The sequence below is a fragment of the Bombus pascuorum genome, chromosome 7 (genome assembly GCF_905332965.1).
Source record: "Bombus pascuorum chromosome 7, iyBomPasc1.1, whole genome shotgun sequence".
In the NCBI taxonomy this organism is placed as follows: domain Eukaryota; kingdom Metazoa; phylum Arthropoda; class Insecta; order Hymenoptera; family Apidae; genus Bombus; species Bombus pascuorum.
The window spans coordinates 4,061,836-4,086,939 of NC_083494.1; the positions used below are offsets into that span (position 1 = coordinate 4,061,836).

At 30.6% G+C, this 25,104-nt stretch overlaps 2 protein-coding genes across 14 annotated transcripts in view; one reads left to right on the plus strand and one right to left on the minus strand.

Moving 5' to 3' along the window:
• LOC132908686 (probable E3 ubiquitin-protein ligase HERC4) lies at window positions 1-7,420 on the plus strand. Its single transcript, XM_060962902.1, has 19 exons — window positions 1-314; window positions 831-911; window positions 1,501-1,693; window positions 1,791-1,901; window positions 1,976-2,098; window positions 2,185-2,460; window positions 2,528-2,679; window positions 2,743-2,859; window positions 2,940-3,206; window positions 3,311-3,438; window positions 3,632-3,800; window positions 3,883-4,182; window positions 4,268-4,453; window positions 4,556-4,639; window positions 4,770-4,958; window positions 5,417-5,727; window positions 5,812-5,961; window positions 6,039-6,378; window positions 6,473-7,420. The coding sequence occupies exons 2-19, from the start codon at window positions 909-911 to the stop codon at window positions 6,623-6,625; spliced, it is 3,252 nt and encodes a 1,083-aa protein (XP_060818885.1). The 5' UTR covers window positions 1-314; window positions 831-908; the 3' UTR covers window positions 6,626-7,420.
• Window positions 7,416-25,104, minus strand: part of LOC132908695 (PDZ and LIM domain protein Zasp-like) — a 26,905-nt gene continuing 9,216 nt past the window's right edge. For 7 of the 13 annotated variants that reach the window (XM_060962927.1, XM_060962928.1, XM_060962930.1 and 4 more), the window contains 6 exons: window positions 24,475-24,630; window positions 21,688-21,788; window positions 16,454-16,533; window positions 13,470-13,754; window positions 12,384-12,494; window positions 7,416-8,498 (listed from right to left, as the gene is read on the minus strand). In XM_060962927.1, the coding sequence (XP_060818910.1) occupies window positions 8,220-8,498; window positions 12,384-12,494; window positions 13,470-13,754; window positions 16,454-16,533; window positions 21,688-21,788; window positions 24,475-24,599 (981 nt within the window). In that variant the 5' untranslated portion in view covers window positions 24,600-24,630 and the 3' untranslated portion in view covers window positions 7,416-8,219. The other 6 variants (XM_060962933.1, XM_060962935.1, XM_060962936.1 and 3 more) reach the window with 6 other exon arrangements.

The following is a 25,104-nucleotide window of genomic DNA, read 5'->3' on the forward strand; positions in this document are numbered from 1 at the left end:
AAATGTTATAAAACACATAGTATGCTGAAAAATTGTATAACAATTATCAGAACTTGTTGTATATCAGAATTGTATATCAGCCAGATATTTTTATATAAGTTTGGTTATTATTTTATAGATCCCAAGTTTTGTTTTGAATCTGTATGTTTAATCTTGTTATTATCAAGATTGTGATCTTGTAGCATAGCAAGGAAAGGTTTTCTACACTATAAGCAAATTGTAATCGCGATTGTAATATATGTACATACAGAAGATTTTGTCTTTTTTCTAGCACCTATATTTAAGTACGCAAATACACTCTATTTAGGAGAAATGTAAGTAACGGTAAAATTACGATACAAATATGTATTTTGCTATAAAAATAAATTCTTATCGACATATAAGTGAAATTTGCTGCATTTCAGTTTCTTGTACATTCCTTCATTCTTAATTTGTTACTTTTTGATTCGTTAAATATTATCACATACTAAACTACTAAATTTCTTCCGTTTCTCTTAACCTAACTTGATAAGATTCTACTTATGACAGGACAAACAGGTATGATAAAAATTTGTTACATGACATTGTGTTCAGTGTAATGATATCTGCACAGTCATCCTTAACGTAAATTAAATTATTTTTAATTTCTTTAGCGATAATCTGAAATATTTGCTTGAATTTAATTTTACATATTATTCAATTTTTTCATGTTTTATATTTTAAATTAGAAATTTAAATAGCAATATAACTAGTCAGTGTATGAGTCTTTTTATATCAAAACAATTTTATTATTAATAGATTGTATTTCAAAATCTTAAATATAAGAGAATTATAAAGAATGTTATTTTTAGGCCATACCACAAGTTTTTCATAAATAGCATGTTCCATCCACACTTCTGATGCTTTCAGTATGAGAGAAATAGAAAAATATGGTTAGTTATTGATACATGTTTTCATTAAAAAATTATTTTAAGTATTAATTATTATTTTAATGTATAATACTATAAAAGTATGTACATATATATAAGCATGTATATTATTTATTTGAAATCCATCAAGTTAAGTTTCAGTCATTTCTCTCATGACTAACCCTTAAGCTAATAATATATATACTATAACTAAATAAAATAAACCAAATCATAGCATATACTGTAAATAATTTCATTTTTTTTTTTTTTTTTTTTTTTTTTTGTATTAGATATTATTTGACTAAATCATAATTGTAGCTTTATTTAGTTTCAATTTACTTATTGCTTGTATTTCATATATATAATTTCTAGTTTATTATCATGGAGTTCTTAACAACTGTAGTATTAAGAAATTAGTTCAATAAAAGCACAATAACAATTAAATAATTCTACTATAATGTTATATTTGGTTGTGATGTATTTTGAATTTTAAAAAGAACACATGTAAATAATTAAGTGTATGATTATTCATATTATAAAGAAATACATATAGACATTCAATAAATACAAGATTACTATATTATGTTACTACTTTATGTTATTATTTGTGCAGGCAAATTGGAATAAAAAACGACGTTTGGCCTGTGAGCCTGTTATAGAAGTGCAAAAATCTCTACTTAAAAAAGAAGATATGTTTTGTTGGGGTAATACTAGACATGGAGAATTAGGTTTAGGTGGTATAGAGGATGAAATTATTTTAGTTCCATGTGAAGTTGATTTTAAAACAGCTTCAGAAATTCAGCAAAGTAAGCTTATCTATAATCACATGTTCATGCATACATGTATTTATATATATAGATTTTCATTTAATTGTTTATACCTTTAAAAAATTTCTTTCTGTAGTTGCTTGTGGTGAAAATTATACAGTGGTTATTACTCATGATGGCAAAATATATTCATGCGGAAATAATGACTATGGACAACTTGGTCATGAACAAGGAAGGAGAAGATTACGTAAGTATGTTAGTAGATGACATAAATCAGTAAATTAGATTTATATGAGATTAAATATCTAATTTTATATTTAGAATTAATACTTGGATTAGATGCATTTGTATTTAAAAAAGCAGCTTGTGGAGCATATCATACCATAGCAGTAAACGAATGGGGTCAATTGTTTAGTTGGGGATCTAATTCTGAAGGTCAACTGGGTAATGATATTTATTATTATAAACATTATATTTCGAAGTTTCCAATTACTATTCTTTTAAGAACTTACAGTTTATCTTTATTATAGGTTTAAATTCCAAAAATTTTATGGAATGTTCACCACGTATGGTAAAGACTCTAGGTACAAGTATTATAGTACAAATAGCTTGTGGTATGAAACATGCTCTTGCATTAACAAATAACGGAGAATTATACAGCTGGGGTTCTAATGTTGAAGGGCAACTTGGTTTAGGTGTTGATATTAGATATGAAATAAAACCTAAACTTATCAATACTTTAGCTGGTGTTCCTATTGCTTTTATTGCCTGTGGAGGATACCATAGCATAGCTATATCAAAATCAGGTATTATAATAAGAATTACGAAATAAATTATTTACATAACTAGATAAATAACTAAATTATTCTGTAGGAGCTATATTTGGATGGGGAAAAAATACATTTGGACAGTTAGGGCTAAATGATACACAAAATAGAAATTTACCATATCAATTGCAAACATTACGAAATGCAAAAATATGTTATGCGTCTTGCGGAGAAGAATTTTCTGTATTTTTAACAGTTGTAAGTATTTTTATTTGTACATTAAATAGCTTTATCAATAATGTTATGTAAAACTTATATTAGGATGGTGGAGTATTTACTTGTGGTGCAGGAATGTATGGTCAATTAGGACATGGGAGTAATAATAATGAAATTTTACCTCGTCAAGTTATGGAACTTATGGGTAGCACAGTTACACAGGTATATTACACAAAATATAAATTAGTGCATCATTTGTTTATTAACGTGTGTTTATGCTATCTTAAATATTTTATTTTGAGATCTCATGCGGCAAAAGACATACCTTGGCATTGGTACCGTCACAAGGTAGAGTTTATGCATGGGGCTTGGGTGGTGCAGGCCAATTAGGTAACAATTCTACTCGAAGCATAACAACTCCACAAGTAGTACATGGTCCATGGGTTGCACCAAATGGCTCTTCAATGATGGACCTTGATAAGCAATTCAGTTCTTGTACAGTTGGCTATGTCGTTAAACATATTTTCACTGGTGGAGATCATTGTTTTGCTACAGTAGTTACACAAAATGTAGATATTCTTTAATTACTATTCTTATTATGTACTCATACAACTTAATAATAGTATTTATGTTATTATATAAATATAAATATCATGTGTTTAATTGTTTTCAGGATAATATAAAACCAGATGACTGTAGAATATTGGAAAGCACCTCTCAAATTCTTACAATAACTGAAGAACAATTAATGGCATGTCAACGAATTCCACCAAATTCATCTGTTGATCATGAACTTATGACGTGAGTAGAAAAGTTAGTACCTAAGGCTGTTATAGAAGTATATAATATAACCAATTTTTTACTGGCTATCTAAAAGAAATCTAAAAATGTTAAAATTCATTCTTTTTCCAATTGACAATTCATCACATCTTGCTTCTTCTATAAACAATTAATAATGACATTCATACAATTTTGTGAATTAATATACTTATAGATATTTAGAAACGGTATTTAAAAGTCTATCCTGTGTAAATGGATCATTCTTATTTAAAAGTGATGCTCGTTATGGATGTTCAAGTAAGCATCATGGAGTGGATCTTGATCAAGCAACTAAATTATTCGGAATTATTAGAGAATTGGATAACAGCACAATTCAAGAATTGGTATATAAAAAAATAATAAATTTTACGAACCTTAGATATTATCATACATAAAATTACAATAAATATATTATTCTTTCTTTAGATATTTACTTGCATATCAGACTGCTTGATTCCTTCCTTTGTTAACTTGCCACCTAAAATAATTTCTCCGGAATTTTTAAGAATCTATTTAATATTACCTCTGTATCATGGTTTCATAAATCCACTTAATTGTAATTTATTACATAAGCCATTCTTCAAAGCTATTTTAGCATTAGATCCAGAAGTTCTTGAAATTGTTAGAAATTGGTGGCTTGAAGCACCGTCTCATTATTTTGAGAGATTAGTTAGAGTTCATAAGTCAGTTGTTCTGCATTATGTAAAACAAGCTAAACCAAATAAGGTAATACTCACGAATACTTATTTTATCATTTAAAGAAATATGTAATATGCTTAAAATCTTATATATTTTGAATATTTTTATATAGGGTATATTATGGGATGCCACATTGCAAGTTATATTAGATTCTTTATACTTGCTAAATAAATTGAACAATGAAGATTCTAAAGGCAATAAAGTACCTTATTCTACATTTCATTTGCCAGAATTAGTAGAGCTTATAGACATAAGAGCTGATTACATAAAGTGGATTTCAGAAAAAGAATCTTTTTCAGTACGTTATGTAATATAATGACTGTTTGATTTATTAAACTTTCTAAAAGCTATTAAAAATGTATTAATTAAACATTTACATTTTTAATTGAATTTTTTTCAGTATCAGAAGGTGTTTTGTAATTATCCATTCCTTCTTGACGCAAATGCTAAAATTATATTGCTTGAAACGGACCAAGCTATTCAGGTAAAGCATGAACTTGTATTATATACATATAAATACGTTTATGTATTTTCTATATTATATTTGTCATATTATATTATATTATATTATATTATGTTTGCACATATATGTATGTATATATATGTTATGTTAGATGCAATCAGCAATGAATGAGGCAGCAACCCGAGCTGTAATGAATCAAATATTTCTTGATCCATTTTCTGTAGACCCACGACATCACAATCAGTTTGTAGTATTAAACGTTTCACGAGAAAATATAGTTGCTGATACTTTACGAGAATTGGCACAATATAACTCTAGTGACTTAAAAAAGCCTCTTCGAGTGAGTATTATAATTATATTTTAAATGTTTTATTTATAAGAGACTAGCTGTCCGCCCACAGGTTCGACCGCACAGCATTTGAATTTATGTTTATTACTCTTTTGTTTAAACACTCCTATTATATTTAAGAGTTGCATTTCGAAAATCGCTCAAACATTGTCTCTTTATTTTTAATGAGAAATTTATATGCGGAATTTCAGTTTTTGAACTTTAGTGGACATAGAAATACGGTTATCACGTAAAAAAAGTTTTTTCTTATTTTTACCCCTTCAATGTCGATATTTCCAAAAATAATTTCATATCCCATGCTTTCGTCATAAAAGCAGTATACTGTCTAAATTTCACGTTTCTAGATACAGTTGTTTGGGCTGGGTGTTGATGAGTAGATCAGTCACTTTTGTATTATATGTATAATACAAATTTATATATAGATAGATAATTGAAATGCATTATTTTAGGTAAAATTTTACGGCGAGGAAGCAGAAGATGCAGGTGGAGTCAGAAAGGAGTTTTTTATGTTATTACTAAGAGAAATTCTAGATCCCAAATATGGGATGTTCAAACAATATGAAGAAACTAGAATTATTTGGTTCAGTGAAGATTCATTTGAGGATGAAAACATGTACTTCTTAATTGGAATCCTTTGTGGACTAGTTATTTATAATTTTATAATTATTGATTTACCATTTCCATTAGCTTTATATAAGAAATTGTTACATGAACCAGTCGCCTTAAATGATATCAAAGATATGTCACCAATTTTTGCCAAGTAAATTGCGTATTATATGTATTTTTTGAACAGATATATTATTATACAATGCAAAATAGTATACAATGTTCAATAATCGTTTAGGAGTATGCAAAATATACTTGATTACGAAGAAGCAGATTTTGAAGAAGTCTTTGGTTTACACTTCGAAGTGGTCAGGGAAGTGTTTGGAGAAAAAAAGATATATGAACTTACAACAAATGGTAGTAAAGTTCCTGTTACATTGAAAAATAAGTATGCAAATATCTTTTAAAATCCCTTTTTGGCATTTTTATTTTAAACTTTGTATTTTAACAGAATTATTTTTACAGGAAACAATTTGTTGATTTATATGTAGATTATACATTAAACAAATCTGTGGAACCTCATTTTCATGCTTTTTATAAAGGTTTTCATAAAGTTTGTGGTGGTCGTGTATTGGAATTATTTCACAGTTACGAACTTATGGCCGTTGTAGTAGGAAATGAAGATTACGATTGGGAGGAATTAGAAAGGAATGCAAGTTATAAAGAAGGATATACAAAAGATGACCCTACAATTGTACTATTTTGGCAAGTGTTTCGCGAACTTACATTAGAAGAAAAAAAAAAGTTTTTGTTATTTTTAACAGGAAGTGATAGAATACCTATACAAGGCATGAGAGCGATTAGGGTAAGTCAGTTAAAATTTATTTTGATAGTATTATAGCCTTTAGTGCAATATATATTTTTCTATTTTACAATATTTTAATATCTTTTTATTTTAGATTATGATACAACCAATGAATGATGAACGTTTACTACCCGTTGCTCATACATGTTTCAATTTACTTGATTTACCACGATATCAAACTCGAGAAAGGTTACGATATAAACTATTACAAGCAATTCAACAAACCCATGGCTTCTCTTTAGTATAAATTTACTACTTTAATCATGCGATACGTGCATAATATTCTATCGGCTATAAATCTAAGTATTCAATTACATTAAAAAATTAAAGCTACATCATTCTGTATTTTTTAGAGGCTATATATTTGAGTATCGAATAAGATATTTACATCATTGTTGTTCTATTTTTCTAGAATTTATTTATCTATGTTGTCTAGTCGAATATTGAAAGAATTGTACATATAAAATTCAAATCATCAGTACAACATACAGTAATTCAGAGGGAGAATACAAAAATTGTATTATGCACGTTATTCTGATAAATCATTATTTGCAATTTTTAAACTTTAATTTCATAATTTGATTAATGATTTATTTAAAAGAACAAAACTTGTACTTTTTAAATTACTACATTACGTTCGGATCCCAAAAATAAAAAAACTCAGGGAAAATTATTAATAAATAAGTCAAAGATAATGATTGTTAGCGTATTAATTTTTGAAGAACTACTACATATTATACGATTAAGTTATTTTAATACGTTAATTACTTGACAAAAAATAAATCGGTACTTGGATAACTCAATGATCATTGACATTTATTTAAGTAATTTATTTGCTTCTTTTTTAATAACAAGATAACAAATAGAAATGTGATTCATTCTAGAATTGGACATTATTCTATAAATCATACGAGACAATTTATACATAATGTTAATAAATAAACATATTTTGTATGATTATTCATAAAGAAAACTACTGCGTTATATTCAAATTGTATCGTAAAATAAATGTTTTTAAAAAGACAAAAGTTTAATAGTTAAATCTGTAAATATCTTTTATTTATACACATCAATATATTACATTATTAAAAAGTTTCGTTAATTAGTCAATAGACACATGGTCAATTTTTTTTAACTTTTTCGATATTCGATATTCGATATTAATGATTTATTCATAAAAATTTGTCGTATTTTATTCTATGTTTATTCGAACATAGATATTCGTTAGTCGTTGAAAAATCTGCATTAATCGACATTTTTCATTATGGTAGCAATATTCCATCGGAACACATATTTGAATTAATTGTGATTCTTTCACGAGATATACGTTGTTCCGTCAAAAACATTAACTTTCACTTGTATGTCGATATTTATTTATATTTATTACCTAAAAAGGATATGTTTTTAAAGCTAAATTATTATTTTAATTTTTACGCGTAAATGAGAGTCGCGGTGAGAAAAAGCAAATGTTGCATCAGTCTCAATATATACAAAAATATATATGTTAAAATTCAAAATGCGAACAAGAAGCGTTTCAAGAACCTGGAAAAGTAACTTGTGTATCTCGTGAAAGTACTAATTTGGACTAAGAACTGGAAAAGCGGAACACGCATTTTGTCATGCGTGTACAGTCCTAAGTCCTATATACATATTATATATATATATAAAGAAATTTGAACCGAAATATATACGTTAACGTTCTTTCCGTTTGTAATTTAAAAATTTGTAGTATTTCAAGTTTTCAAATATTTGATCTCAAAATTACGGTTTTTACAAATGTCGTGAAAAATCGAGTTCAGGATGACATTACGAGAAAAGTAAACATTTCTTGGATAAATTCGCTAATTATGATAAGAAGGGGTAAAGTATTGAGTGCCTGGCGGAGCTCGATAACCAGGATAGGTACTGTTCAAAGCGTGTTGAGCGAAAAATCCGCTATAGTCCTTGTGCACTCTGCGAGGTCTAACAGCAGGACCTTTCGCTAATTCCATCCTAGCTCTGTTTTCGGCTTCCGTTTGAGCTCTCACCGATGCTGGCGGCCACTTCAAGTCTCCTCTCATGTTTCCGCTTACTGGAGCCTTTGTCGCGGCAGGTTGTGCTTGGTAAACTGGCGCTGGTGCCTGAAATAATATTTCGTTATTTATAAATATCAGGATATAGCTTTTAATTAATGCTATTATTCCATATTATGGCCATTAATGCTATAATTTCTAATCTAGGTTATATACGAGGCTACATACGTGGATTACATGATTTGCATGATATGTTTTTTATGCTGAGGACAGCATTTAATATAGTCGATAATGATGCTTTTAACTTTTAATGTATCTAAAGTATAGTAAATAAACACATTTAAAATGTTTATGCGTGAGAACTGTGTTTGCGCTACCTCTTGTGGACATATCTCTACCAAAGAATGTGAGTCTTCTTTAGCTGAGGGCCTTCTCATAAACAATGTTTTCAGTTTCACTATTAGGCGCTAGTAGCTAAAGAACAGTAGCTAGAATTCACGTATGAATATGTTACGTATAATTGACTGTGCGAGTACGAATTCCACAGATCAACGTCAGCTACTTTCAGAGTTTAACTCTGCGATTGGAGTTAAGTCCCTCATTGTAAAGCAAACTCTGATAAAAAGTTGGGGACGTTTAAATTGTAACGATAAATTTGAGGGGATTATAGGTATTCTAGGAATAACGACTTTTTCGCCTGCATTACATCAATCAATAATAAAAGCGTAATCCAAAATAAATAGTTGCCTCAATGACATAATCTCTTAAAATATTGACTTATAGATAAATATCATCACATAATTTTGGAGGATTAATGTCTCGTAATAACATTATCGGTGTACCTATTTTTAAAGTAAGTGCATGTGAAGGTAAATCTGGTAGGTTTATGGCATTAAGAAATTATACTGGGAAGTTAATCACATCTTACTCATTTACAATCGTGTCGACAGACAGGTAATAGTGAGAAATTTGGTCAGTATCTCCAACTTTTTCAACCTTTAATATATTAGAAAAGGCTATTTAAATGAGCGAAATATTATAAGGAAATATCGTAAATAATTATAAATACCTTTAATTTTACTTTAGAAGTAAATCTAAACCTAATCTCAATCTAGCAAAAACCCCAGATAATTTCGTTATTTTGCGATTCGTCTACCAGGGCTAAATCGATAAACTTGTCACTGAAAAGTGTTCTTCCGCTCGGTCTTAACTTTCAAGTTGGATTGGATTAGTGGCAGTCGCCTTGCGATGGTCAACCAGCATTTCACTACTTAATCACTTCAAAGAATAAATTCATTGGATGTCAGTAAGGTGAAACAGTGAAGTACTGGATTAATACTACTGTTAATACAACCCAGTTTTGCTTGTTGAGAAATTTTTTGGGTTAAGGTTAGATCTAGCTCTAGCGAGCAAATTGCGCAATAAGGATGACGAAATTTTCTGCGATTTCTTCTAGATTGAGCTTAGATTTAGTTCCAAGGTAAAATTAAAGATACATACGTACAACTGTTTGTAACATTTTTTTGTGATATTTTGCTTATTTAGATAACCCTTCTTAGCATATCAAAGCTTAAAACAATCAGAGATATTGACCAAATTGCTCACTATTATTACAGACATGTATGTCCATGAAAGCGATTCAAACTGGCCAAGGATCATTCCGTTAATGCTTCCGATCGTTTCATTTTTCGAAGTTAATGTAACTTGTTTTTGGAACCGTATAAGTTGTTTATTTAAGATAAGGTGAATCTCTGGATAAATGAATAAAAAAGATTTTTCCCATAATCTAAAGATTATCGAATGTTGGAAGAGTTAAAGCATTTACAGATTGATGTCTTTAAAACAAATGTAAATTCTTTTATCAAAAAGCAATTTTGATAACTTTCCCAAGATAATTTGCAGGATTACATCAGCACAGCGTGCAGAAATGAACTCTATCTTGAGAATTTTACGTACAATTAAATAACGTGTTTGCGACCTAAATAATTTTTCAAAATTGTGATTTGAAGAGATAGAAAAATTTGCGCACATAATTCATGTCTCTTGTATATACAAGATTCGAAATATTTGAAACATTTGTCAGATTTATTAGAACTATTTTTTCGCAAGTGAATTATAACGGAGGAACCGAAGATTGTAAACTTTATAAACGATTCCTCGAAAATCGTGAGAGTAGCACATATTTCAGAATTGAACTCATGCCAAGCGTTCTGTATTATTTCATACTAGTTCCGCAAATTATAGCGTTATAACTAGAATGTATCTAATATAAGGAACGTGCATGGATGAAATACCCAATTTTATTTTGTTCTTTTTTTCTCTTTCTTTCGTTTCTTTCTTTATTTTATTTTATTTGCTTTCGTTATTCGAAATGAAAAATCTCTATTTCACATACATCTAAATCTAAATTTTAAATACCCATGCGTATAAATATACCATACATGGTAACAAAATACATAGCAGATAAATTTTAAGATGAATATTTTTCTGATAGATCATCGCACTATATTATGCACACTATAAATGCTACATAACCAACAGTTCGAAGTTGTCCTTGCTATTACATATACTACATATTACATATTACATATGTACATGTACTTGAGAAGATGAATATGAAACGATTCCATGCTGTATTTACTGTGAACATTAATTAATTAATTCAAATACATCGGTGCTTCGAATTAATCGAACGATAATAAGTATATTTAACTTGAGATACTAAATTTAAAGTAACAATTTCTAAATTTAAATGAAAATCGTGGATAAAGCAATCTACGCTCAGAAGATAGAAAAATGGTTACAAGAAGAAAAAGACATTTGTAGAAATATAGCAAATATTATTGGAACATCTGAGGTCATAAGTAGGCATGGTAGTTATAAAATTAGTAAAAAATGGATGCTATTACGATGAACCAAAAAACTACAGCAAAGATGAACCACTGCATCCACCGCTTATCCGAAAAGGATTATTTTCGAAATGCTACTGATTTTTAAAACGAAGTCTACTCTACAAATGATCTGAATATTTGTGTAAGAACCGTTCTATCTTCATGATTTCGGCCTCGGAGAAGTTTCGGACGAATCCAATACTCAGTCGTAAAAATCGGAAGCTGGGAATTGCTTCTGCTCAGGCACATAAGCACTGGATAGTATAAGTATGAACAATACACTTGGAAATGGTGTTATTTTAGAGTAGAATTTAATAGCGGACAGTTGCGGACTATTGGTTATTCATTATTTATAGTATGGCGCCATAATTCATAAAAATATAGACGTCTGAATCTTTCATCCATTGTTGTACATATCCGTTATTATAGATATTATTACAATATTTTCTACTACTGGGGGCAAGAGAATTTAAGGTTACCGCTGGTACACTAAAGCTCGACGGCTGAGTAGTGTAATCTGATCCGAATTCAATTGTCCATGAAAAAATACAAATTGTCCATGAGACAACGACGAAACTTTTTTATTTTTGATTTTTTCAAAATGAAATTTTTGCTAATGTATTTGTGAGATTTTTCTGATTAAAATGAGATCAAACATGGTATAGTTTTAGTCAAATTTACAAGTATATTTAATGGACGGAAGAAAATAAGTTAATGTAACTAAATAGACAAATATGCACCAAATCATTTCGTGTTTGGTCTTATTTTAATCAGAAAAAACCTCTCGATTACATTGGTAAAAGTTTTATTCAATAAAGATTGAAAATGAAAAAATTCCGTTGTTGCATAAACATTGTCTAACCGATGTGTTTCTTTTCATCAAGTCGACTTTCGTACTTCTCTCTCTTTCACTCGCGCTGTCTTTTTCTAAGTTCGGCAAAATATATGTGTTACATATAACCCAGTCCTGTACACGACAACTGATCGCCGAGGAGTTTCGATTAATACAATTTTCTATTTATAATGACAGTTTAAGCGTACAAAATGTACATATATGCGAATGTACAGAGTTAATTGGAAATATTTTAATTAAAAGTATTACCTGTGAGATTGGAGGCTCCGGGCGAAGTGTGATTGTGGACGGTGGTGCTTCAAAAACGGCAGGGGCGTGAGTTTGTGCCAGTCGTGGCGAACTATAATCTTGAGGATGCTGCTGTAATTAACAACACGATCAGATTAATCTTATAAATTCTATAATCGCGATGCAATAGATTTTTCGAACGTATCGAGTATCCAAAGGAAACACATCTCGTATTATAACAGCCGTTGACTACACGCTTGTTTCCAGAACAGTGGAGGAAGGTACACATAAAACACTCGGAAATTACAGTAAGTTCCTTGTTATCGTACACGTCTTCTGCGAAGCGATCCACCTGTTAAACTTTTCAGCTGTACATAGGTGTCGACTTTGAACAAAATTTTATAAAATTATACGTAATTAAGTTGACGAGAGAAATTAAGAATATTTTGAATTTTATTCTTCTATTTCTAATTTTCTTTAAAAAGTATGCCATCTCTCATGTCTGTGATTGCTCAACTAGCTTTAATTTTGAATTTAAAATAATATCTAATCATTTATGGAGGCAAAAGCATTTTTCACAAATACAATTATTTCCACAATTTACGATCTTTCTATCTGTATTATCACCTATATTTATTGTTGAAAACGTCGAATATTATAATAACGTATCAATGAAAAATAAACAATTGCCCATTTTAAAGCAGGCGAAATCAGGCAAAATATGCTCGCAAAAAATAATAGTAAAAATGCTGCAAAACGTGTAATCGTATGTAGTTTAAATATTATACTTAGATACTATAAAACAAGTGGAACATAGATCGTATCAATCCATAATGCATATTACAGTTCTACACAGTTAAAACATTATACGAGAAGAAATAGAATATTTGCAGATTTTTATCACTTGTTCATACTAAATCCAATAGTCTTTATTTCTGAAAACGAAATTAATTACTAACCGAACTCGTCACTTTCGACTTTTCGCTTTCCAACAATAATTTCTTCGATAATTCCTACGACAAAATACAATTCTTCGCTCTTCGAATAATTTCAACGCACTGCTTGCACAATGTAACGGAAGCCGACACCTATGCCTTGACCACTTACCTGAGCACGATGATCTTGTTGCTGTTGCTGATCGTACCAATTCGGCTGTATCGGTTGTTGCGAGATGGGAGAAGTAGCCGGTGGTGTTACCGGTCGCCAACCCTTTGGCGCTGACTGAAGTTGAAAGTGTGACGGTTGTCGCAGTGTTCCACCAGGACTAACGGGCGACGGAGACGATAGAACGGCGCTTCGAGTCGACGAACGAGCGATCGTCGAAGGCGGCTGGGGTGATGAACTTGACGAGGAACTGCTCTGGTACGAGGCGCGATCACCGATTCCACGAGTCTTTCGGAGGGAAAATAAAAGGGAAAACAGAGGCTTTTGTAGGTATCGCCAATCTAGGCATCGAACAGTGAATTTTGCTCGCCCGGCTCTAATCATCCTTTCGAATTGTTTCGAGGGCGTTGCTAAGGCATATTTCTTTGGAGAAATAGTCTCGGGATATCCGCCTCGATATCCATGATGGTGTAGTCAACCGCGTCGTCAAATGCATATTTACATTTTGTATTAATACTATGTATATGATTTGGAGACGTAAAGTGTATCACAGTCGTCGGGAAACGTGCACGAAGTCGCAAATAAACTGACTACGCTGAGATTTCCTATATAAACTTCCCTCACAAAATTTCCCACTTTGTAAAACATTGAATATAATTCTTTATCCAATTCTTTCCAAAGTAAGGTATAACTCAGATTATAAATTTTAACTTATTAATTTATAAAATTAGTTATTTGCTAATTTATAAAATAATATATATCATCGATTTAGGGAAAAAGCTTTGAGAACAGCGACGATATGGATTTCGATACTATGAATTTTTTTAATTCGATTTCATTTTTGTAATTCGATATTTCGAATTACATATTAATGCTGCTACTGTAAGATTCTAAAGTATCTAAAACATTACAATTGTCGTTATAGTAACTCAAGTAATACAGAAGATCAAATATCTTGGTAATCCTCAATGTAATCGAACCTTGTAATTGTAAGATACAATTATAAAATAAAACAATAAAATTGTAAAATTTTCATCGGAGATTTAACGTATTTCCATTTCCATAACGTATTTCACAGCCAGGTGTTAAAACAATACGTAGCCCTTTTTTAACCCGAATAACTGTCGTAAGATTCTTTTTTAAATATCTATATTACGTTTGCAACTGGCTCTGCCGAATCAACCAGCAAATTTGATAATGTGGATATCGCGTGCGTACGGATAACACTCAATAATGTTTCCACTCCATTTCCTTATTTTTCATTCCAGTATTTCGTATGGCTTCGTTCTCTTCAGTCTCTTGACTCTTGCGACAGCACGTAGTGACAAACTTGGCATACATTCTAACCAACTGGCTAAAGACCTGTCATGAGACACGGAAACGAAATTTCTGTTTCCTGTATCGGTATTTATATCGCTTTTATTTATTTTGTCGCTTTTGCATCGGTTCTAATATGGTACTAAAATTGATCTCGTATCGGTCTTTTGTTCTGTAATTGAAACATTATAATCCGCTAAAAAAAGTTGATTATTGTTTCCTTTATTACTTATTTTTATTATACGACTGTTTAATGTCTGCAATAAAAATAGAAGTGTTGCAACTAAAAGCTATAGCTTTTTGAAAGAACGAATTTTGACGTATTTAAGCTGTGAATTCGAAAGTTATATTTTACAAAACGATTGGATAACGAATTATATGTTTTTACGTTACGGGAAAATCTTCCTTGCGCCATCTAAGTGTATTGTAATCATGTGATTGGTTTGCTGTGTCCAAGATTCACACGCAAACTTTTAACATTTATAGGAAATCTCACCTTTAAGCCTCGTCCAGATTAGTGAAGTTATTTGAATTCAAGGCATTTGAGTTGAAGCAATCTAATTTCAAAAGTAATTTCAAATACTTGGTGGAAAATAAAAAGAAGGTATGTAATTATAATGTCAATTATCAATTATAATTATAAACATAACAGAGAGATATTGTATACTATCGTGCATAAGTACATAGTTGGACCATTCTAAATCATACGTTTAATTCTTTAATTAAACGAGTATTAAGAATGTAAAGTTGAAAAGAAGTAGATGTTACTTAGCAATTAACTTATGAACCATTTGAAACATAAAAGTACTGTATATATTTCAAACGAAAATAAGATAATAGAAGTAATTCACACGAGTAAAATGTTTCAAATTACTTGAAATCAGGTGTTTTGAATAATGTTTCTCTAAACATAGTAAGCACTTTACGTTAAGTGAACGAGAGTTTCACGCTGATGAAGAGATTTCAATTTACTCAAATTTACAGTGGCTACAAAATGTATTGACATCTTTTTCTCAAATCCTATATTTCATTCTCACAGTACAAAATTTTTATAGTCGTACTAAAGTGTTATTAACTAAATGACGCGAAATTATTATAATTAAATATTACAATTATAAAATATTATATATTTTATTTATTTATTTTTAATTAATTAATGCATATACATATAGATGCAATAGATACAACGATGTGGCAATAGTTTTCCTAGCCACTGCAAGCTATTTGAGTTTAGGTAACTTGACTAATCTGGGCGGAGGTTTACTGTGTAACAGCAAGCACGGAAGAAACAGTTCACATTCGTTAAGAAAAAAAGAGGAGAAACATAAAACGAGGAACCTTTGATGCACGCATAACAGATGTACGGGCAAGCAACGACGATGCGGGTAAAAAAATGAGACAAAAATCACATGTAATTCGGGCAAAGGTGCAGGAGTCTATCGTTTTTCGTTACGATAAATATCTAAGTATCATTGCAGTTACAGAATCGCGTTCTAAAGTTGTAGATTGTAGAGTATGTACAAAGTTCTAGAACTGTGGTTCGGTAGTATCGCTAATTGATTCTATAGAAACACACTAGTCGCTGGTATCTAGCGCTAATTGCTCTACTCAGTGTCATTATTAAGCATACGTATAGTTTCGACAAGATTCTTACAAATGGTGAAATTTACCTTCGCTTGTATTGGTCCTTGCTCCACGAAATCCAAATCCTGATCTTCTGGAGGTGGAGGCCAAGCTACGCGCTTAAGTCCTGCAAATAATTTAAATAACTTTTATTATGATACGAGTTGAAAAATGTATCTGTTATCTTTACTTATTTACATTAATTCATAAAAAATACATATACACGTGGCGATTTGTTTATATTAATTACACAGTTGTACACTGTGGAATACTTGTAACAAGAAAATAGTGTATTTACATTTAGTTTACGATATGTGTAACTTATTTGTATTTAACGTGAAAATTATCTTTACTAATCGAATGTCCTAAAAAAAAAAGGAGCAAGTGAAAAGTTCATGAAAATTCACTGTCAAATTTCTATTCAGCAAATTGACAAATACTAAACGCTACAGGAAAATCAATTTTCGATTTTGAACTTAAAGGAACGTTTATTAAAATTATTATATTGTTTATTGTTGTTTATATTCACTATAATCTGTTAATTATTTCTCGAGATTGAAATTTGTTATGCTCATTTATCAAATATATATATATATATATATAGTATATATAATTTATAAATAAATATATATGTATATAAATATCGAAATTTACGCTATATAATCAGTAAGATCAGTATGTATTATATTTGTATAATAATTAGATTTGTGTAAATAAGTTTAAATTAATGCTTTATTTGAGTTCGAATAGTAATGACGAAATGCCTTATTCGAAATTGAAATATGTATTATAGAAAGCATTGTGTAATTTTAAGTAACCAACAAATAAATGCATTTATGTTTACATCTTCAGAAAAAGCTATTGGGAAGTTGACAAAAGCTTATTTGTAATTTATACAAGGTGACTTGACCGAGAAGGCATGTGCACTGATGCATCATGTTGTGTGTTAACTAATTTTAAGCCATGACGTATGCAAATGTTCGTGTATTTATAAAATAGATGTTAACATCTTCAAAAATTTCATTCTACTTCTCAATATTCTTCAGAAATGTAGATATTTAAAATTTCATTTTACTACTCTGTTGTACTAAAATTTCATTATTCTCCAGAAATTTAGATATTTGTAGTAAATAAAATGTACAAGCTTGTATAAGTTTGCTCAAGTTTTGTACAAATCATCGTCATTACTTGTCATCGTATCTCATACTTAACAAGTATATCGACGCATTTGGCTGGGAACGCTGGATCAAATTTCACTCCCCGTGCTTAATAAAAAAAGAAGCGTGGAAAAGAGTCGTTATTACGTCAATAAAACGAATTATTATTCACGCTGCTATACCGCAACGTGGTACTGGCCAAGTTTATATTTACGCGATTATTGCTGAAGAATTTTCACAATTTCGGACCAGCCTTGCTGTATTTTTAGGTTCTTTGGTTTTGGAGCCTTGAATATTGGATATCAACGTGAGACCATGGATACAAAAATAATTTTGTAGAAATAGAAACGAATTTCTTACTAATTTACTTCGATATAAATCTAAATAATTTAAGACTTCAACAGGTGCTCGGTACGAAAAATACACATTCAAGTTTCTATTTTGAAATTATTTTGTCAGTATTACTGTATTGGTAGATTGCTTGTAAAATCGTTAAATATTTCTCGTGAAATTATTCCTATTGATTAAATGTTTGAATGTATTATACCAATAGTGATACAATCTTCACTGAGATTTTATGAAAGAAAATCAACTATATACTCCTAAACTTATGTTAGTCAAAAATTTGTCTCGTTACTAGTCTTGACAGGTGTTCGCTATCGCATTTCAAATATACAAGATATCTGTTTATTTAATCACACTTGAAGCAACATTGCCTATATTCCATTAGTTCGCAGAATCTTCGACTTTCCATGTAATTTTATGAAACGAATACCGTTGTATAGACAGTTTTAATACAGTTTCACAAAACACGCTTTTGTTAATAACAAACGCCAATTCTTTTTCTAAAAAAAAAAAAAGAAAAATAGTCTGGAGTATAATTATTTATATGCATGTAATATATTGTAAAATGTTATATTGTAAAACGTAATTTCCTTGTACTCAATAGACACTCCACAAGTCACAGTTTGCAACACGGTAAATTCTTGGCACAATAAAATCATGAAAATTGCATGACACATACGAAACAGTATTACAAATCATACACACACGTCGGGTATACGCACGTCAAACTTTCACTAGCATCCGGCAATTTGAAATATTCTCCGTAAAACGTACCGTTGTTTCACGCGTCTTTCTACAAAAAGTTCACTCAGCTACATGGAAGAAGAAGTAGTAGAAGAAGAAGGATACGACTTTGGCAAAACGGATACTCGCCAACAACTGATGCTAACTCCAAGTCACCTGTACCTTTCATTATTGTAGATCGTTTTAGTCACCGATTTTAGAGGATTCTTGGTAACTGGCCAGTAAGTGGGGGATTGATATTAACACGAATGAGAAGATGTTACGAATTCCAGAAGGATCACTGTTCGACAAATAACTCTTGCTTCTTTATTAACTTATTTTAATTAAAGACAAGATACACATAGATAGAAATAGCTGCTGAAGTTAGCTTTGAGGATTTTAATATTTTATACAACGATTTAAATGACAGCCAAGATTATCAGCAGCAAAGGAACTCTGACTTTTTTCACAGGTGAAAATAATTATAGCTTTATCAACACATTTTTGTAATAATGTCTAGATGTAATAATTTCCTACATAAATTGTTTTCGATGATCGATGTACTTGTTTTTCACAAAACAAGTACAATATAATGCATGTTTCTATAATCCTACAAAGGAAGAATGAACAATTATAATTACAAGCAATAGAAATTGTAGAAAATAACCGAATTGTAGGTAAGTAATAATGACACGATTGTCTAATTACCAAAAGCTACCAAATCAGCAAATTTCAAGCAACAAGATGATTATCTGCAGCTTGTGAAAAAAGCAGGTGACAAGGCCATCGGAGGAAAAGAAGAAGACCAATATTTATAATCATACTTACTATCACTGCTCATGAAACAGACTGTTCTTAATCAATTACGAACAACAAAAGCAAAGAGGCCAAAGATCATCAAGCAAGGATAACAAGCAGAACTTAACACTTAACTACTATGATAAAATGGAAATGTATTAAGTCTCTAGTGAAATTGTAACATATATCAATAAGGAATTAAAATTATAAAGCTACATTTTAAACTACAATATATACATCTGTGTATGTATTATATAATTAGGGATTACTAAAACATATGATTATTTGAGAAACATAGTAGTATAAGCCAATTCACAATTTTTTTGTATAAAATAGTATTCTAATTTATTATATTATAAGAAACTCACAAACTCATTATTCAACACTCATATTTCCAAAACATGAAAATATGTCATAGCAGAAAGTAAAATTATAACTTAATCGACTATGAAACTGAAAGGGTAACACTTTTAAGAATTGAAATACGTATGATTAAATTCAAATTCTCAGAATTTTGAATTACATAAGTACATCATTGTGATTTTTAGTCCGCCATCTAATGTCATGTATTACTTGAAAATATACTTATGACAATATTCATAATAAGATGTTTCTAGGTTTCTAGAATATTTGAGAATCTGTTAATAGCAGTTAAGGATTAAGAAAGGACCGATCAAAGTTTTATCGTGCAAGTGACATTGTTAGTGTTCACCTCTCCGTAGATACGTTAAACTGGCTGAAAGTGATGTTAGTCTCCCTGGTTCATGATTAGCAGTTGCAGCATAAGATTCGCTTCTTGTTAGTCTTCTTCGTTTGGGTTAATGCGCGACTTGGTGCTTCGGTGGCTGAAATCTTTCGATTAATTCCCTTTATACAATGCATATGTTATTTTTTCTATGTACATTGGTCTGAAGTCGTTTCTTGGGAATGAACTATATTAAATTACATTCCATGTATGTATGTATGTAAACGTATAGACTGATACATTGAGAAAGCACATACAATTGTATGATTGTTAATTATTATGGTATCAATTAACAAAATATTCAAATTTATATTTCGAATTCACCCTGACAAAGAAATATCTATTTGCATATGCATTTTGACATTTAGCCGAATACTTGAAACGAGGAGAATAACACTTCTATTTTATGTTGAACATAAAATCGTTCGTTACAGTGATATGCAAATTCTGAGAAATCAATCGACGAATTTACAAAGTGATTAATGATTATTTGCATTCTATTGAAAAACACTTGAGAACTGAGTTTCTAATATACTGTACGCTTATAATTGTAACTATAAGTAAGCGACATTTTTAACAATTTGAAATTGTTTGTAAAATAAATTTAATATACCGAGTGTCTCCGAAATCATAATACAATCAATGGGATGGCGATTCTACATGCAGAAATAAATTGAAAAAGAAGAATAGAGGCGAATATAATGAGCCTCCGTTTTTGAGTGAAATTAGTTTGGAGATCCGTCAGCTGCCCGTGTGTTAATTGTAAGTTTCGAGTTATCCGACTTTTCTTTCTGCTTGTATCGATGATAACTTAGTCAGACGGGCAGAGCTATGTATAGAGCGGCTGACATTTTGAACACTTGTTACGTTAATAAAAGGATTTTTAAAGAGTAATATCCTTATCCTCATTTATAAAATCATTTCCAATACGGACCATGTGAAAATAAGATAACAGTAATGATAAGAAATAAATTGTGACATTATTCATGTTTATAGATATCAACAGGAACGGAAAGAAAAGTTGGATCGTAAAGACGTCGAAACTTACAATTGGTACACGGACACCTGACGTATCTTCAAACTTATTTTTCTCAAAAACGAAGCCTTAAACGAAACAATATTATCCTCTTTTTCTTATTTTTTATTTTATTTATTTATTACTTATTTTTGTAAGTGGATTCGTCACCCGACTACTTGTACCATGATTTCGGAGACACCCTGTATAAGTTACTTTATAACCTACTCCAGCTTCGTCTCGAGAAAGTTCAGTGTATTGAAAAATGGCAAATAACAGACGTTTTTCTAGAGTTAGACGTAATAGAAGACGTTATATACGATCATACATTTACATTTTACATGATCACGTGAGGTCATTTACTAGACTATGTACAATGTACATACACGTTACATATTATCTGTCTTATTCTAGAGATAACGTTACATTGCAAAGACGCTGATTTAGTAGCAAGAAACGACTTCTCGGAAAGAAATCGGATAATCTTTATATACTTACTGGGTTGACCACCTCGTTGCCTTGCTTCTTCCTCTTCAAGCATTCGTAGGACCGCACTGTTTTGTAAATTCGCTGGTTTGGCGAGTTGATTGAAATCGATCCTGAAAAATTCATTAAAGTTGATATTTATTATTCAAATTATCCACCAATAAATATCAGGTAAACTTTCTATTTATATTACATAGTAAAAATAACTTTAGCAAGCGAAGTACAAATGGAACTGCCATAAAATATAGCTATTTATATCTGAATAAGTGGGACATTGTATGCTCAAATTAGTAAGTTCATCTTTATTATTTACTATCACAATTTGTGGATTCGATATTTAGTAAAAGTATATTTATTTTAAACTGTCCTATATAGCGTTATCTAAGAAGGAAATTGTTATTAAATTAATATGTATATAAAATTTATCATACAGACAAAAGTGTAAAGAATCTAACACAATCTCTATCGATAACCTTTATTTTATTTTTTAACCTTCATTTGTCCCCAATTTTCGCAACTTAATGTGCCCCTCGTGTATCACATTGACAGAATGTGAATAAAACGAAAAGATAAACAATTAATTTTGCTCTTTGTCGTTTACACGCACTTACACTAATTCTCCTTCAGAGGTATCGGATTTCATTCGCAGGTTAAAGGTACGGAAAAATTGTTCTATAAATGACGGAATAATACAATCTTCTACCGAAAAAGTGTGTCGAATTGACAAGAGAGATGAGTGAGAGTTAAATTAAGTTCAAATTTTCACCTGAAACCTTGACTAACGGTTGTACGATAAAACATAATATCCTCGACACTGAACATACATTATCGTCATACCTTCCCTTATTTGCGTTTTTTTCAAGCCTTGAATCTTTTCTTTTTATCCTAATCTTCTTCCTAAAAATACCTAACTCTTCCTAAGTGAACGTACTTATAACGTAGTATAACCCTTAAAGTATAAATTAGGACTTTTAAGTTCGGCGCGTTTTTTAATGAGTAAAAGCCTTTAAGCAAATTCGAAAAAAATCCTATAACGTCTCCAAACGTTCTAAATTAAGATTATTATAAAATTTTTGATGAACAATCATCCCTTTTGATACATTCGATACAATTACGTAGTGCAAAGTAAAACACACGAAGTGTAGTGATAGTTATGTAGCGAAAAGACTCACATTTACGTATTAGAGATTAAAAGAAACAAGCACACGATATAGTCGAAGAAAAGAATCGAGATTAACCATACGATGTCTGTAATTCTTTCTCACAGTTAATTCGACCAATTCCTTCAAACCGAACCAAACTTATCCCTCCTATTTGTTTCGACACAATTATATGACAAAGAATAGACGCAGCTAGAATCACCTGGTTTGGGCGAGCATGTTGATCACAAGGAAAGGGTTGACGATACAGAAGACAACTTGTAAATCGCACGAGAAAACCGGTGGTGTACCATGCACACCGAGGCCACCAAACGCGAAACTAAGTCAAGTACGACAGCGTTCGCGAACTTTGCGCAACGGCTATAGGATTCGAGAGGGGTTTATTTCTAACTCGTGTGATTCGGTCTTCTGAAAATAACGGTCGACTCGCCAATGACGGCGAGAAGGCTGATTCATCGACTTGCAACCGGTCAGCAGCCACACGTTGACGGGAGGATCGATATGAATCCGTCAAACGACACACGTGGACCAGGTGCAGTCTATCTTGATCGACGCAAGGTGGTCGCGGTGCCAATGAATCCTCTGTCTTCTCATCTTCTCAACGTGTTTAACTATTCGTCTTTAGAGACACTTCCGGATTCTGTCGTGCGCCACGAAATTGCCAATTTTAATTAGAATCAGTTGGTTAAATGTAATGCACAAATTGTTGGCTGGCTTTTTATGTAATACAGATTGACGTTTCGATTAATCAGTTTTTATATATCGTTCATTATTTATTTGTTATAATTACTTTGCTAAATTAGTTTGACAGTTTAAACTATGAGACCATTTTAAACTTGAACAAATTCTTAGAATTCTAGAAATTCTACAGATTGCATAAATCGAAACAAAAATTTCGACGAAAATAATATGCCGAAGAAAAAGAAATTAAATAAAAATGGTAACAACGTATTGTGTACATATTATGAAAAGTTGTAAAGATAAAGAAAGAACTATAATGAACTAATTATAGATTTTTATCGAGGTAACGTGTGATTTTCTATTTCAGCGATCTAAGTGACTCGGTGAGGGAAGAATTATTTTTGTCGATATTGTTCAACGCGTTTTTTTCCATTACTACATGCTTATAGCATTGTGAATCAGCAGTACAATTATTTTTTAGCATTTGGAGAATTTACAACGAATAAAATAAAGCTTTTACTCGTAAAATATCTCGGAAAATATGTAAAATGTGCCATGAAAACGAAAGTATCTACACTTTCGTATCACATAATATTTAGTTAAAAGGAATTATATATTATAAGTAAGATAATTAAATAAATTGTGTACTGCTTTATAAGTGTATTATGTAGTGTGTGAAAAAATATATTATTGAAGTGTATGGTTGTACAGTTGTTTCTGAAAAATGTATATTATAAATTATACATACTGAAATTGAAATTGGATTGCTTTTTCTCTCTATTAATAGTTATATAACCAAAACCACGTAAATTACTTTTTGGCATGTGTAACGTAGAGCAGAGAATAGAAGATATTTTCAAAAGTTACACTGCATATCGGATTTCGACACAAATGATAAATGGTGGCACAATTTGTATTGTTAAACTTATCAACCTTGAATATAGAAAAATCGACTTACCCAACTGCACCATTAGCTAGAACTTGAGTTTGCCTATCCAAAGTTTCCTGTATTGCTTGAGGTGAATACAAATTGATAGGAGAGTTGAATTGTTTGTTCACGAACATTGCCCTCTGCGCAGACATGCCTGTACTTTTGCGCAATCAGCTTTTAATTCTGAAAAATAACAAAAAGACAAAAGTTACGTAAAAATTTATGTAAAACTCTAAAATTTGGAGAGAAAGTAGATATTTATATCTACTGTTATCGTAATTTGATCTATGAATCTATAAGTATTTTCATTTGATTATGAATTTTGCTAATAACAAATAACTCACGTGTGACAATTTTATAGATTTTCTATAGTTTATATAATATTAAATATTTAAGTTCTAACAATTTTGTGTGCCTCGAAAATATTTTAAACGTTTGTAATGTTGTATTATATGTATATAGACTACAGAGTATATATACAGGGTGCGCCGTTAGAATCCGGACAAAAGAAGTTTTGTGCAGAAAGTTGTTTATTTAAGTCAATACACAAAAACACATGAAAATGTTGTTATATCTCATTTAAAGGGTCCTTGCTGAGAACTTTTATTCTATGTAACCACCCTCTGCCTCTATGACCTGCTCTATTCTTGCTCTAAA

Bases quoted from the DNA above. Each gene is read 5' to 3' on its own strand.
- LOC132908686 (XM_060962902.1), top strand. The intron at 3,439-3,631 runs GTGAGTAGAAAA...ATATACTTATAG, and splicing joins GTTGATCATGAACTTATGAC to ATATTTAGAAACGGTATTTA. The intron at 4,183-4,267 runs GTAATACTCACG...ATTTTTATATAG, and splicing joins AACAAGCTAAACCAAATAAG to GGTATATTATGGGATGCCAC.